Source organism: Mus caroli, chromosome 1 (genome assembly GCF_900094665.2).
Source record: "Mus caroli chromosome 1, CAROLI_EIJ_v1.1, whole genome shotgun sequence".
NCBI lineage: Eukaryota > Metazoa > Chordata > Mammalia > Rodentia > Muridae > Mus > Mus caroli.
The window spans coordinates 30,855,509-30,869,636 of record NC_034570.1 but is presented as its reverse complement, the minus strand read 5'-3'; the positions used below and the strand labels follow the sequence as shown (position 1 = coordinate 30,869,636).

General features: G+C 42.0%; 1 protein-coding gene across 2 annotated transcripts in view; it reads left to right on the top strand.

The window, feature by feature from the left end:
• Uggt1 (UDP-glucose glycoprotein glucosyltransferase 1) overlaps positions 1–14,128 on the top strand; it is a 106,929-nt gene that overhangs the window by 25,753 nt on the left and 67,048 nt on the right. For both annotated transcript variants that reach the window (XM_021176550.1, XM_021176559.1), the window contains exons 6-9: positions 3,215–3,389; positions 8,265–8,361; positions 9,960–10,038; positions 12,034–12,134. In XM_021176550.1, the coding sequence (XP_021032209.1) occupies positions 3,215–3,389; positions 8,265–8,361; positions 9,960–10,038; positions 12,034–12,134 (452 nt within the window). The remainder of the gene's footprint in view (positions 1–3,214; positions 3,390–8,264; positions 8,362–9,959; positions 10,039–12,033; positions 12,135–14,128) is intronic.

Below are 14,128 nucleotides of genomic sequence, written 5' to 3'. Positions count from 1 at the left end.
TTTTTTTTTTGTGGTTTTTCGAGACAGGGTTTCTCTGTGTAGCTCTGGCTGTCCTGGAACTCACTTTGTAGACCAAGCTGGCCTCGAACTCAGAAATCCGCCTGCCTCTGCCTCCCGAGTGCTGGGATTAAAGGCGTGCGCCACCACGCCTGGCTAATTAAAAGTCTCTTAACTGTGGGATCCACTAGAATATTTTCTTCCTTCAAGAGGAAAAAATATCAGGGCACAGTCATAATCAAAAGCAAAAATTAAACTCCAACTGTCCAATGTCTGGGATCCAACTCACGATCTTCTGGGCTCCTCCAAGGGCTTGCGTGACTTCTCCAGCTATGCCCTTTGTAGCACACACGTTGTATTCTAGGTTCCAGCTGCCTGTACTCCAATGATGCTGCGGTTCTTGGTAGTCATCTCATGGTACTGGCATCTCCAAAATGCTGCTGTCTTCCACTGTAACTAGGCTTCACCAATAGCCTCTCATAGGCTCTCTTCATGGTGCCAAGCCTTAACTCCTTTGCATGACCCCTTCAGTCCTGGGCCCTCAATTGCAACTGAGGCTGCACCTTCACCAATGGCCTTCCATGGCCCCTCACAGTGCCGAGCCTCAGCTGCTCTGCCTGACCCCTTTATGCCTTCAAAACAAGTACCTCCTGGGTAACTCTTATACATTACCAAGTCCAGCCACAGCACAAGGTACAACCTTGGTTATCTCTGGAACACAGAGCCTCTGTGCTTTCAGAAAACACTTCCCAGAAGATGTCACCTCAATGATGCTGGTCTCTTCTTAATCATCGCTAATTTCTTAGCTCCAGCTAACCAGCATCAATAGTCCCAGTAATNCACAGTTTTTGCTTTAGTAGTTCTGGTATCTTGTTAATCACAGCTGATTNTTCAGCCCCAGCTAACCAGAACCACAGAATCTTCACAATCAAAACAGCAATGGCCCTGAAAAGAGTCTTTAATCTTCCCTCTGAAATTTCACAAGCCAGGCCTCCATTTTCTGCACTGTTCTCAACATTATCTTCCAAGCTCCTACACAACATCTCACAGAGCTCTTAATGCCGAATGGATCTTCTGGCCCAAAGTTCCAAAGTCCTTCCACAGTCCTCCCCAAAACATGGTCAGGTTGTCACAGGAATACCCCACTCTGCTGGTACCAATTTGTCTTAGTCAGGGTTTCTATTCCTGGGCAAAACATCGTGACCAAGAAGCAAGTTGGGGAGGAAAGGGTTTATTCAGCTTACACTTCCACATTGCTGTTCATCACCAAGGATGTCAGGACTGGAACTCAGGCAGGTCAGGAAGCAGGAGCTGATGCAGAGGCCATGGAGGAATGTTCTTTACTGGCTTGGCCAGTGAGTTCCAGGACAGCCAGGGCTACACAGAGAAACCCTGTCTTGAAAAACCAAAAAAAAAAAAAAAAAAAAAAAAAAAAAAAAAAAAAAAAAAAAAAAAAAAAAAAAAAAAAAAAAAAAAAAGAAAGAAAAGCAACGTAATGAGACACTATGGTTCTTTTAAAACTGTATTGAGTTTGTTAGAGCAACTGTGTAGACCTGTGTGGAGTGGTGTCTCCTCTTCTGAGGGTGGAACTGCTTTTAATAGTCTACTGTGTATCATCTTTATGGCTTTAAGTTTGCACAAGTAGGTAGGTCTATATCTGTTGAGAGACATCTTCCCACTTTATGCATGTAGGTGTGCTTCAGTATTTTTAACACCTGCATAAAAATGTCCTGCTGCAGGTTTTTAGAGTTGTCTTGGATTTTGGAACTTTGCCGTTATGAAGAATATATTTTTCATGTCATTGCCCTCTGTTGCGTGGTTTATTAGAACAGGGATGGGTGGATGTGTTAGTCCCTTTCTTTTGTTGCTGTTACTGAATAACATGGTGACAGGCCACTTAACTTACTTTACTGTAAGATTTCCATCTGTCTTTCTGTTTATTGTGTGATAACACACTACGATTAAAAGCAATTTTGGGAAGGAAGGGCTTATTTGGATTATAATCTGTCCTCAGGGGAAAGCAAGGCAGCAGTCTGGAAGCAGGGGCTGGAGTAGAAACCATGGAGGCACGTTGCATGCTAGCTTGTTCAGCCTGCTCTCTTGTAGAACCCAGACCATCTATCCTCGGGTGGCCTCGCCCACAGTGGACTCGGCTTTCTCCCATCAATCAATAGTCAAGGAAATACTCTACAGACTCACCATGGGGGCATTTTCTCAGTTGAGGTTCCCCTTTTCCAGATAGCTCTGATTTCTGTCATGCTGAAATCCTGAGCAGCTCAGTTTCAGGAGGCTAGATGCCCACCATGGCAGAGCAAGCACGTAGGAGGGAACAGGGAGCTGAGATCACGCCTCATTCTCACATAGGGAGCAGAAGGAGGAAGAACTGGAGTACGCCGAGGCTATGAAAGCCTGTCCCCAGTGAGCTCTTCCTCTGTGTCCCAGAGTTTCATAGCCTCCCTCCAAACAGCACCACAGCTGGGGACCAAGTGTTCAGATACAGGAGCCTGTAGGGGACATTTTCCATCAGACCACCACAGTAGATCATATTTTAAGAACTTTTAATGTCTTGATGCTGATTTTAGAAAGTATGGTGGTTTTTTACTCTTTTGAGAAGATTAAAAAAATTAAGGGGCGGTGGCGGCACGGCACACTCCTTTAATCCTAGTGCTTACAAGGCAGAAGCAGGCTGATCTCATGAGTTCCAGGCCAGCCAGCCCATACAAAGAAACCCTCTATCAGAAAACAGACAAACAAACAGACAGACAAAAAGCATTGTAGGAAGATCACAGTAGCAAGCATGGCAGAGAGGGAGGCTTGCTGTAGCTCACAAGTTACTTGCTTAAAGTTTTATCTGCTGCTCGAATTATTTGGCCTTAATTTCAGATAAAATTACAATCACACTCCACACAGTACAAAAATATGCTGTAGATTTAGTGCTGTGGGATTTGGTACGCATCCTGGCTTCCCTTCTGTTCTTTTTAAAGAATTGATGATATTTACTTTAACTTAGTATTTTATAATTAATATTCATGTAGTATACTTCATTTATATAGCCATGAATGAGTAAAACTCATCCTTGACAGTATTCTAAATGCAAACTGTTTAAGATTGTGCTGCTCACGAAGATACCTAAAACCTTTGCTAAGTTTTTAAAGTTGTTGTCAACCAGTGTCCTGGTTTTCTTTAAAATTTTTCTTAATTGAATATTTACTTCCAGACCGAAACCATTATTGTTCAAAGGAGACCACAGATATCCCTCATCAAATCCTGAGAGTCCAGTGGTCATTTTTTATTCTGAAATTGGCCATGAAGAATTTTCTAATATTCACCACCAACTTATATCAAAAAGCAACGAAGGCAAAATTAATTATGTATTCCGACATTATATATCTGTAAGTATTGACTTATTTTACAATTTCTTGAATATTAATTTGTTTAAAATGACTTTTACAAATAACTTAATTGGAAATTCTTTTTTTTTTTTTTTGAGAAATCCAATACTTTTATCAGATCTCTCTCTCTGTACTTTCTTTCACTTGTTTCTTTCTCCCCTCCATCTCCCTTCCTCTCTCTTTAATTTTTTTTTTTTTTTTTTTTTTGAGACAGGGTCTCACTGTGTCACCCTGGCTAGCCTTGAACTCACTCTGTAAAGCAGACTGACCTCAAAGTCATAGAGATTCCCCTGCTTCCCAAGTGCTGGGATCAAAGGTGGTTACCCAGAACATTCTTAAATTAATTAATGTTCTTACTTTCTCTTTTTAAGAGTACATATGCCCAGTGTGTATGTCTGTGTGTGTGTGTGTGTGTTTGTATGTGTGTGCATGTGTGTGTATGCGCGCGCGCGTGTGTGTGCGCGTGTGGAGGTCTGAAGTTGTGTAATGGCTGCTTGATTGCTCTCCCCTCACTCTTCTCCATTCACTGAGCAGTCTCTCAGTTGAAGTGAACAAGCTGCACCCAGCTAGCCCGCTTGCTCAGGGTTTCCTTGTTCCCACCTTGCACAGGTTAGAATTCCAAGCAAGCTGCCACAGCAGTCTGGGTGCTAAGGATCTGAGCGTTGGTCTCTTGCCTGCTAAGGCCCTTGCTTGGTCTGCATCAGATCTCTTACTTGCACATGGGTGGTGCCTTCCTTGCTTGCTTTTCCAAAGAAACGTCAAACAATTACACTTAAAAACATGGGATAATCGTTTTGATTTTAAAATGAACTGCAATGAGCTAAGTATGATGAGTGATTCCTATAATCTCAGCACTTGAAAGTTTGAAGCAGGAGGATTACTGTGAATTCAAGGCTATCTGGAGCTACATACTGAGATCCTATGTCTTTTAAAAATAAACCAAAAAACAGAAACTAGGAATTGTGCAAACTTGTACGTTAACATTTAAGATAGTCATCCAACTGTCCATGAACCTTAGGCTATTGAGTGTTGAGCCCTCATATCTCCTGGTAAGTGAGCTCTTAGCCTCCTGAGCTGTGTCCCCTAGGCTTTCCCCTAGGGGACCTGTTTGGAAGCACAGTCTTGTTGAGTTGTCTAGGTATTGTTGAGTTATCTGGGTGGCTTTGGAATCCTCCAGGAAGACTTTGAACTTGCAGTCCCCCTGCCTCAGCTGTGACCACAGGTCCAATTCACCAGGCCTAGCTAGAAGTGATTATTGAGATCTCTGTGTGTATTTGAGCTTATGCGTTTGTGGGGTGTGCATGGGCAGCTGTGTTCTCTTCTGGGGTCCACATTTCCACATTCCCACATTTTCTTTTTTTTTTTTAATTTATTTATTTATTATGTGTAAGTACAGTGTAGATGTCTTCAGACACTCCAGAAGAGGGAGTCAGATCCAGATGGTTGTGAGCCACCATGTGGTTGCTGGGATTTGAACTCCGGACCTTCGGAAGAGCAATCGGGTGCTCTTACCCACTGAGCCATCTCACCAGCCCCCACATTTTCTTTTTGAGATCTTTTTTTTCCTTTAAAGTGTCTTGACAAGAAGGTTTTGACTCTTGTTCAGGAGCAGGTGTGCTCCTCACAAGCAGAAGAGCAGCGCTCTGGGGGCAGGAGATGCACCGGATTCTAATGCACTCATGACGGTGTCTGTTCCCATTGCCTGGGCTGCCTTGCCGTCTGTCACAGGCGACTTTAAGTGTTTTAATAGAATCAGGGCAAAGAGAAGTGGAAAGGGAAAGCAGGTCGGCCACTTTTAGTCACTTAAGTTCCAAGACAGCAGGGCTGATCTGTAAGCATGATTGGGGTGGAGGGGAAGCAAATTCAAACATTTGCCTCAGAGTCTTACAAAGTGGGAAGATACTGGTATCTTCTCCCAGACACAGTGCAGTGTCTGATAGCAGAGACTAATACTTACTCTCTTACAAGTCCCTCCCCTTATTGTACGTTGTTTACATTCATTAGGAAGATGTTGGCTCTCTCTCCATCCTTTCTTAGAGTAAGAAACTGCTATAGGAAGGGGTCCTTCTTTAGTGATAGCTGACCCAGTAAGTCTGAGTCAGGATTCTAATACAAAAAAGTAATTATTCCAACTCTTTCATTGGCATGGCCTCCCTGGGGGTATTTGGCCAGAGGTTGACCTGTCGCATTGGAGTGTTAAGCCTCCACCCAGGCTGCTTCATGACCAGGAAGAATTTTTCCTAGCAGGCCTTCATTATTACTTTAATATCTACACCCCAAGAGGTAACCTAAGAATCATTTAGGAACTAGATGGAAGGTCAGAGCCCCAGACACTTGGCCTTTCTAGTCTCTAGCAGGGATGAGGCTTCCAGGGCTCCCAAGGATGTTTCTGGATTTTTGCTAAGAGAGAAACTAGTTCTCATTGAGGGCTTTTACCCTAAACTGTGCAGCCAGTTCTCTATCTCTTGTTCTCATCATCCCTTCGCTCTGACGAGGTAACTCTAATGCCATCGTAGGGTTGGGCCAATGACCCATCTCAGCTAGCTGAATTTGGGGTGTCAGAGTCACAGTTTTGGGGTACCCCTCCAGGGAGCCTACCTAAAAAACCTCAACTGTTAGATGTAGGGAGGAAAGAATCATTGACTGCTGTCTGGAAAGATGTGAGGGAGATGTGTTATCCTAGGCAGGGAGAAGCCAGAGACATTGGGCTCACAAGAGCATCCGTCTGCTGGGTCCTTCTCATGGTTCTCTTGGCCTCCACGGCTGACTGGACATCGATGAAACTAAGATCTGTTTTCATGCACTTTGAAAGCTGTTGGATAGACTAGAAACAGTGCAGAGGGACAGAGAGAAGACATTTAGCTAGCATTTGATTTTCTTTTCTTTTTTTTTAAAGGTTAAAACAATACTGAGCCTTCCTTACTCGGATAGTCATTGAAGTGTTTAATTGAGCCAAAATCTGAGGTCTTATATCTGGGTAGCATTTTTTTTTTTTTTTTTTTAATTAAGAAGAAAATCTCTGGGCTGGAGAGATGGCTCAGTGGTTAAGAGCACTGACTGCTCTTCTGGAGGTCCTGGGTTCAATTCCCAGCACCCACATGGTGGCTCACAACCATCTGTAACAAGATCTGGCGCCCTCTTCTGGAGTGTCTGAAGACAAGTACAGTGTACTTACATATAATAAATAAATCTTTAAAAAAAAGAAGAAGAAGAAAATCACCAGTGAGACTTAATCTAGGTAACAACCCAGATAGTTTTAAGTCTTACATCTGGGAACTGTGAGCCTCTGGATAGTTACAAAACCTAACAAACACACCCATCATTTTAGTTTGGGGTTGTACTTTTGGGATGGGTGTTTAAGACAATGCAGGTGGCCAGAATTATTTTTTTCTTCTTTTTTTTATTTTTAGTTTTTAGTTTTTTTCTTCTTTATACTGTCAAGTTGAGGGTCTAGTTCTTGGGTCACTTGTGCTTGAGAGAACTGGTTCCTTCTTTGCCAGTTTATCTGTGTGAGCGTCAGCCAGAGGCCAGCGTGACCTTGCCTCTGCTTGGAAGCAGTGAGGAAATCCTTTACATTGACTCTCCTCTTCGTAGATTGGACACTGGTTGGTGTCTCTTCGGTCTCCTTGAACAAGGGAACAGGAAGTTCTCCATGTAGTTACAGGCCATTTTGAAAGCTGCCCCATAATTCCCTGGGAGCTAGTTGTTGGTTGATCTTGGAGGGCGAGGGGAGTACCTTCTCCCTGTTAGTCTGTCTGGCCACATTAGTGTAGCTTCTGAGTATGGCTATTAAATATGCAGAGGATTAGCTGCATATTTAACTTTTAACTACTGGATAGTAGTTCAGAAACTAGGCATGTCTAAATAAATGTTGATGAGACATTCTTTTTAATGTGCTTGTTGAACTTTGACCTTATTCTTTTTGGTATCTTTTTATTTAGTGGAAGCGGAGAGTTTCTAAAGAGGTAGAATAAAGCAGAATTAATATAAAATTAAACGTGTATCATTGAGTATTTAAAATATGGAAGTCTTTAAAGTTTGTGTGTCATATTGTTCAGTAATGGTAATTGTTAAGTATGTGCTAAGAGAATAAAAATTCCAAAAGAAAATTTGATGGAGCAGAGACAGATGTATTTATCAGTCCCCCCTTTTTTTGTTCTTTTATATTTTTGAGAGCATTTTCAATATAGTCTAGACTGGTCTAGAAGTCCAAATTCTTCTGCCCTGCTCCCCCCTAACCCCCTGTTAGAATTAAAGCTTTGTGCTACCACATCTGGCCAAAGTCCAGTTTTTGACTCCTCCTCTCCTGCTGACATTGCCAGGCCTTGGATTATGACCAGGTTCATAGGGATCAATTGCTCCCCCTGTGGAGCAAGCCGTTTGAGTGCATGTCTGAGAAAGCAGGCGATTAGCCCTTTGTAATAGTCATGCTATCTATTATAGCACCAGTGGTGTCTTGCCTCTCGATCAGTGCTGAGTATATAGCTAATAACATTATATATATATATAAATATTAAAACAATTAAAAAGTGTTTACAGTGGAATTACATCATTCCCTTTTCTCCCTCCAGCCCCTCCTATGTACTCCGACTTGACTTCATTTAAATTTATTCCATTTTTCTTGTGTTGTTAAACACACGCATGCATATAAACACATACATATGAACACACACAACCTGCTCAGTCCATATGATGTTACTTGCACATACGTATTTCAGGGCTGACCATTTAGTATTGGACAGCCAATTGGTGTGTGCTTCTCACCAGTGTGGCTGCCTGCACTGAGCAGGGGCGGCCCCGATAGCCAGTAAGGAAGGGCTGCTGTGCCTCATGCTGGGCCAGGTGGGGATGGTGGAACTCTTGCTCTATTTGCAGAATCCCAGGAAGGAGCCGGTTTACCTTTCTGGCTATGGAGTGGAACTGGCGATCAAGAGCACGGAGTACAAGGCCAAGGATGATACTCAGGTGAAAGGTGAATTTGTAAAAATAAGACCATGCTTTCTCTTGCCTTTATGTATGAGTTCATGGGGAATTGGCTTGTCACGTCTGGGTGGGAACCTTCAGCACATTTTCTAGGCCTGTATTTTTGTCCTCTGTAACGTATGGGCAGTGATAAGTTCTTTTTCAAGGAAGATAATGTAAGTCGAGAATTTGGGGTGGATATTGTGGTGTGTGCTTAACAATCTCAGTGCTGAAGCAGGAGGATTATAGTTCAAGGCTGCCTGTCCTGTCCTGTCCCCAAACAGTGAAAACAAGGAAGGGTACACGGAAACAAAGCGAAGCCCACGAGGCTGCCTGTGGTGTTTTACCCAGGTGATGTGATCAGCAGCAGCTGTTGTTGATGTTTTATTTTTACATTTTAGTTTTTTTCGTCTTTATTCTGTCAAGTTGAGGGTCTAGTTCTTGGGTCACTTGTGCTTGAGAGAACTGGTTCCTTCTTTGCCAGTTTATCTGTGTGAGCGTCAGCCAGAGGCCAGCGTGACCTTGCCTCTGCTTGGAAGCAGTGAGGAAATCCTTTACATTGACTCTCCTCTTCGTAGATTGGACACTGGTTGGTGTCTCTTTGTTCTCCTTGAACAAGGGAACAGGAAGTTCTTCGTGTAGTTACAGGCCATTTTGAAAGCTGCCCCATAATCCCCTGGGAGCTAGTTGTTGGTTGTGCATGTCACAGACAGGCCTTGCTGTGATTCTGGCATAAAAATCTAAATATCCTAGGCCTCATGGGTCATTTTTGTTTTTATTATTTTTGTACTTGGAACAGTTTTCTTTGGGTTCTTCCTCCCATAATACGATGTGTTTTTTTGTTTTTGTTTTGTTGAGACAGATTTTTTTTTCCATGTAGCCCTGGCTGTCCTGGAGCTCACTCTGTAGACCAGGCTGGCCTTAACTCACTGAGATCCTCCTGCCTCTGCTTCCCAAGTACTGAGACTAAAGGGATGAGCTGTCATACCCAACCCTGAAGTAATTTTTTTTAACCACAAGTTTTACTTGCTGTCTTTTTTTTTTTTCTTTAAAAATCACTTTATTATATCTTTTTGTACTGTGTGGTACTGAGTTCAGAGCCTTGTGTGTGATGATGCATGTCCTCCGTTATCTCACCATTGAGCTGCATCCACATTCTTTTTAATGTTTTTGTTTGTTTGTTTGCTTTTCATTAAGTTATCCAGGCACACTAAACTATCTAGGCCAGTCTTGAACGTGAGCCTCCTGTCTCAGCTGGAATTATGGTGCATGCCATTATATTCTCTAAGCTGCTTTTAAACATGAAATGATGGATTTGAATAGTGAAGCAAATGGAAAATGGTGTGCTGCTCTCTCAGTGATGTTTAGGATTTTTTAAACTGTAAATTCTTTAGAATTTAACTGTGAAAAAATATTTCATAATATTTAAATCTATTAATTTCAACATTTTTAATGTAAAATTTTCTAAGGCTTGAAAGAAAATTTATTCTTATTTTGTTCAGAAACACAAGAAATATCAAAACTCCATCGGTTTACTATCCAGACTGTGGTGGAACCGTTTCACTTCTATTCTGAGCTACTAGACATGCCTCTAATTTGTCTTTATAGGAACTGAGGTAAATGCCACGGTCATTGGGGAGAACGACCCTATTGATGAAGTGCAGGGATTCCTCTTTGGAAAATTAAGGTATGTTGATTCATGTTGCTGTACACCGTCCTTTGTTCCTGTGTCTTTCCCGTTGCTGTCTGAGTTGCAGCTCTACAGAATCCACCGCAGAGAAACCCTCTCACTTGCAGTCAGCGTGGCTGTTTTGTTCTAGTGAAACGCACTGCTCTTGGATGGCACTGGAGTTACCTGCCCACGCTGAAGTGGGTTTCTTTTCCTCTCAGTTGATAGCATACAGTTACAGATCCTTGTTTTGAGTAGCGGAAAAGATCACATTCTATTCTTCACATGGTTGGAAGTAGTGAATGGGGTTAATTTCTTATGCTGAGCAGAATCTGAAAAAAGAAGACAAAGTGTATAGTAAGTAGACTTAAAATCATGCAATAGAGATAGTGTTCCGCTAGCCAATGGGAAGTTTTTTCTTTAATATATATTTGTTTGTCTGTTTAGTTTCTTTGAGGCAGGGTTTTTCTGTGTAGCCCTAGTTGTCCTGGAACTTGATTGTAGACCAGGTTGGCCTCGAACTCACAGAGATCCACCTGTCTCTTGAGTTCTGGGATTAAAGGCATGCAACACCATGCCTGGCCTATGTTATTGGTATTGTTTGAGTGAGGTCTTCCTTTGTAGTCCTGGTTGTTCTGGAATTCTCTATGTAGACCAGGCTACCCTCAGTCATGCAGAGGTCTGCCTGCTGCTGCTTCCTAGACGCAGATCAAAGACATGGGCGATCATACCTGGCAGAAAATGATTTTTTTACTTAATTAACCTACCTTTTACTTATTCACTTTACATCCCACTCACTGTCCCCCTCCTGATAATCTTCTCCCACAACTCTTTCCCATGCCTGCTCCCCTCTCTGAGTGGGTGGGGCTCCCCTGTATCCCCTGACCCTGGCACTTCAGGTCTCTGCGAGGCTAGGCGCCTTCTCTCCCACTGAGGCCAGAAAAGGCAGCCCATCTAGAAGAGCATATCCCACAGACAGGAAACAGCTTTTAGGATAGCCCTGGTTCCAGTTGCTTGGGACTCATGAAGACCAAGCTGCACATCTGCTGCATATGTGCAGAGAGGCCTAGGTCCAGCCTGTGTATGTTCTTTGGTTGGTAGTTCAGACTCTGAGACTCCCAAGGGTCCAGGTTAGTTGATTTTGTTGGTCTTCTTGTGAATTTCCTATTCCCCTAGGGCCTGCAATCCTACAGAAGATGATTTTAATGATGGAATTCGTTTCATAATTACACAGATCATTTGTGACAACATCATAATTTATAGCTGAACATTATTCTTGACTGTGGTGACTTGATAAATTTTTTAGTCTCAAATTCTGCTGTGTGGGAATTTCAGTTAGAAATTTTGCAGTGTGTTGTCCTTTTAAAAAAATAAAATATGATGGTAAATAACATGCTAGGCTCACTCTCATATCTGTCAGCTATGGTGACGCTTGGCTGAAAGAAACAGTGTAAGGAGGTTTCCAGTTCCGGCTGCAATGTCTTCTTCCCTTTTGGGTGGATTACTGTTGGTTGACTCCCTACCGTGGACACTTGCCTGTCATCTCTTTTTAGCTCTGGCTAGTCAGGTGCCACTTTTATTTGATCAAGATTTCCAGAGTCTCTTTTAGTACTCTTTCTATGCTTTTAATTATATTTATTTATTTCGTGTGTGTCATGGGAACGGGGCCTGAGTCCAGGGTATGCACACGGACCTAGTTCTCTGATTCCTGCACCCAGTCCTGGGGATCTGAGTCAGGTTGTCAGGGTTGGTGGCAAGCCTTCACTGCTGAGCCCTTTTGTTGTTCTCTGGGTGATGCTGTGGTTTTATGCGTTCGTAGCACAAAAGCTTCATGTAGAATATACAACATTAATGTACTTTTAGAGGACAGCTGTTGTGCTTTAAAATCTTTTGCCCATATTGAGGAAAGTTTCTTAGGTTTGGGAGAGGAAAATTATGAAGATTAAATTGGAGTCCTTTGCTAAGTGTACTATGAGGGATCACAGTGAAAAGAGTCGGTTCTGTTTCTGTCAGAGAACTGTACCCCGCCTTGGAAGGACAGCTGAAAGAGTTCCGGAAGCACCTCGTGGAGAGCACCAATGAGATGGCCCCCTTGAAAGTCTGGCAGCTGCAAGGTAATGGACGCTCAGCTCACTTGAGCTGTGGTGCTGTGCTCTGTGGTGTTAAAGGAACGCAGAACTCGGGCTGGGGATGTAGCTCAGTTGTTAGAGTGCTTGCCTAGCCGCCCGCACAGAGCCCTAGATGTGCCTCTCAGCACCACACTAACCGGGATTTGTACTGGATGCCTGTAATCCCAGCACTGTGGCTAAGGCAGGATGAGTGCCATGAGTTCCAGACCAACTTGTGCTATAGAATGAAACCTTGTCTAGGGGCAGGGGCAGGGGGATTAGGGAGTGCAGAGCTTGAATAAAATCTACTAGATTCTAAGAGTACCATAGATCATGACATGCACACCCCTACACACACACACACACACACACACACACACACACTTAAAATTGAAATATATTTACCCTCTCCCCTTATACCTTCTCAAATTCATGGTCTCTTTTCTTTTTAATTATTATTCATATATATAATATATATAATACATACATTCATACATATATATGTGTATATATATGTACGTATATATACATATGTGTGTATATATATGTGTGTGTGTGTATATATATATATATATATATATATATATATATATATGTATGTATGTATGAATAGATAATGTGCTGAATTGTGTAGTGTTGCTTGTGTATGTATGCCTTCAGGGCTGACTACCTAGTATTGGATAACCAATGAGGGGCTCACCCCCTGGTAAGCCCAAATCTTTACTTTTTAACATGTTTGTTGTTGGTGTATAAAATCTATTGATTTTTCTAAATTGATTTCGTATCCTGCCATTTTGCTGAAATTGTTGACCAATTTCTGAAGTTTTCTGGTGGACTTTGGGATTTCTAATGCGTCATATCATGTCATCTGCAAATAGTTTGGCCTCTTTTCTTATCTTGTCTCCTTAATTTCTTACCCTTACCTTATTGCTCCAGCTAGTGTTGTGAGTCCTTTATTGAAAAGGTGTGGGGATAAAGGACAGCCATGCTCCTTTCCTAATTTTAATGTGATTTAAGTTTTTCTTCATTTAGGATAATGTGGGTTTGTCGTATATAGTCTTCATTGTGGTGAGGCATGGTCCCTCTAGGGTTACTGTCTCTAGACTTTTATCATGAAGCCATGTTGGAGTTTTTTTCTAAATATATTGAGATGATCGTATGATTTTTTTTTTTTTTTAATTTGTTTTGAGACAAGGTCTTATCATGTCCTGGCTAGCTTGGAACTCACTATATAGATCAGGCTGACCTCGAACTCAGAAATCTGCCTGCCTCTCTTTCTGAGTGCTGGGATTAAAGGCATGCGCCACCATGCGTGCCTGGCTAGCAATGGTTATATGATTCTTTGTCTATTTATGATTTATTACATTACCTACTTATTTATGTTGAACTATCCCTGTAACATGGGGATAAAGTTAACTTTGTCATGGTAGGTAATTTTTTTGCTATCTGCCTTTATGGGATTGCAAGTAAGTAAGTAAGGACTTATGAATATATTTTCATCATGGATATTGGCCTGGAGTGTTCTTTTTTTGTTGTGTTTTCATTTTGATATTGAAGTACTGGCTTAGTAGAAGTTTGGACATACTCCTTCTGTTTCTATTGTTTTAAAATAAATTTAAGAAATATTGGCTCTAGATCTTTGAAAGTCGCATAGAATTCTGTGTGACTCCATCTGGGCCAGAACTCTCTTTCATTGGAAGGCTTTACTTGCTGTTTGAAATCTTCTCACTTGTTACAGGTGTTGATTTTTTTTTTTTTTTTTTTTTGGTTTAACTTTGGTGTTTTGCATGGATCTAGAAATTTGTCCATTTCTTTTATATTTTCCAGCTTAGAGGAATTCAGGTTTGTCTTAGTTAGGGTTTTACTGCTGTGAACAGACACCATGACCAAGGCAAGTCTTATAAAAAACAACATTTAATTGGGGCTGGCTTACAGGTTCAGGGGTTCAGTCCATTATCATCAAGGTGGGAGCATGGCAGTATCCAGGCAGGCATGGCACA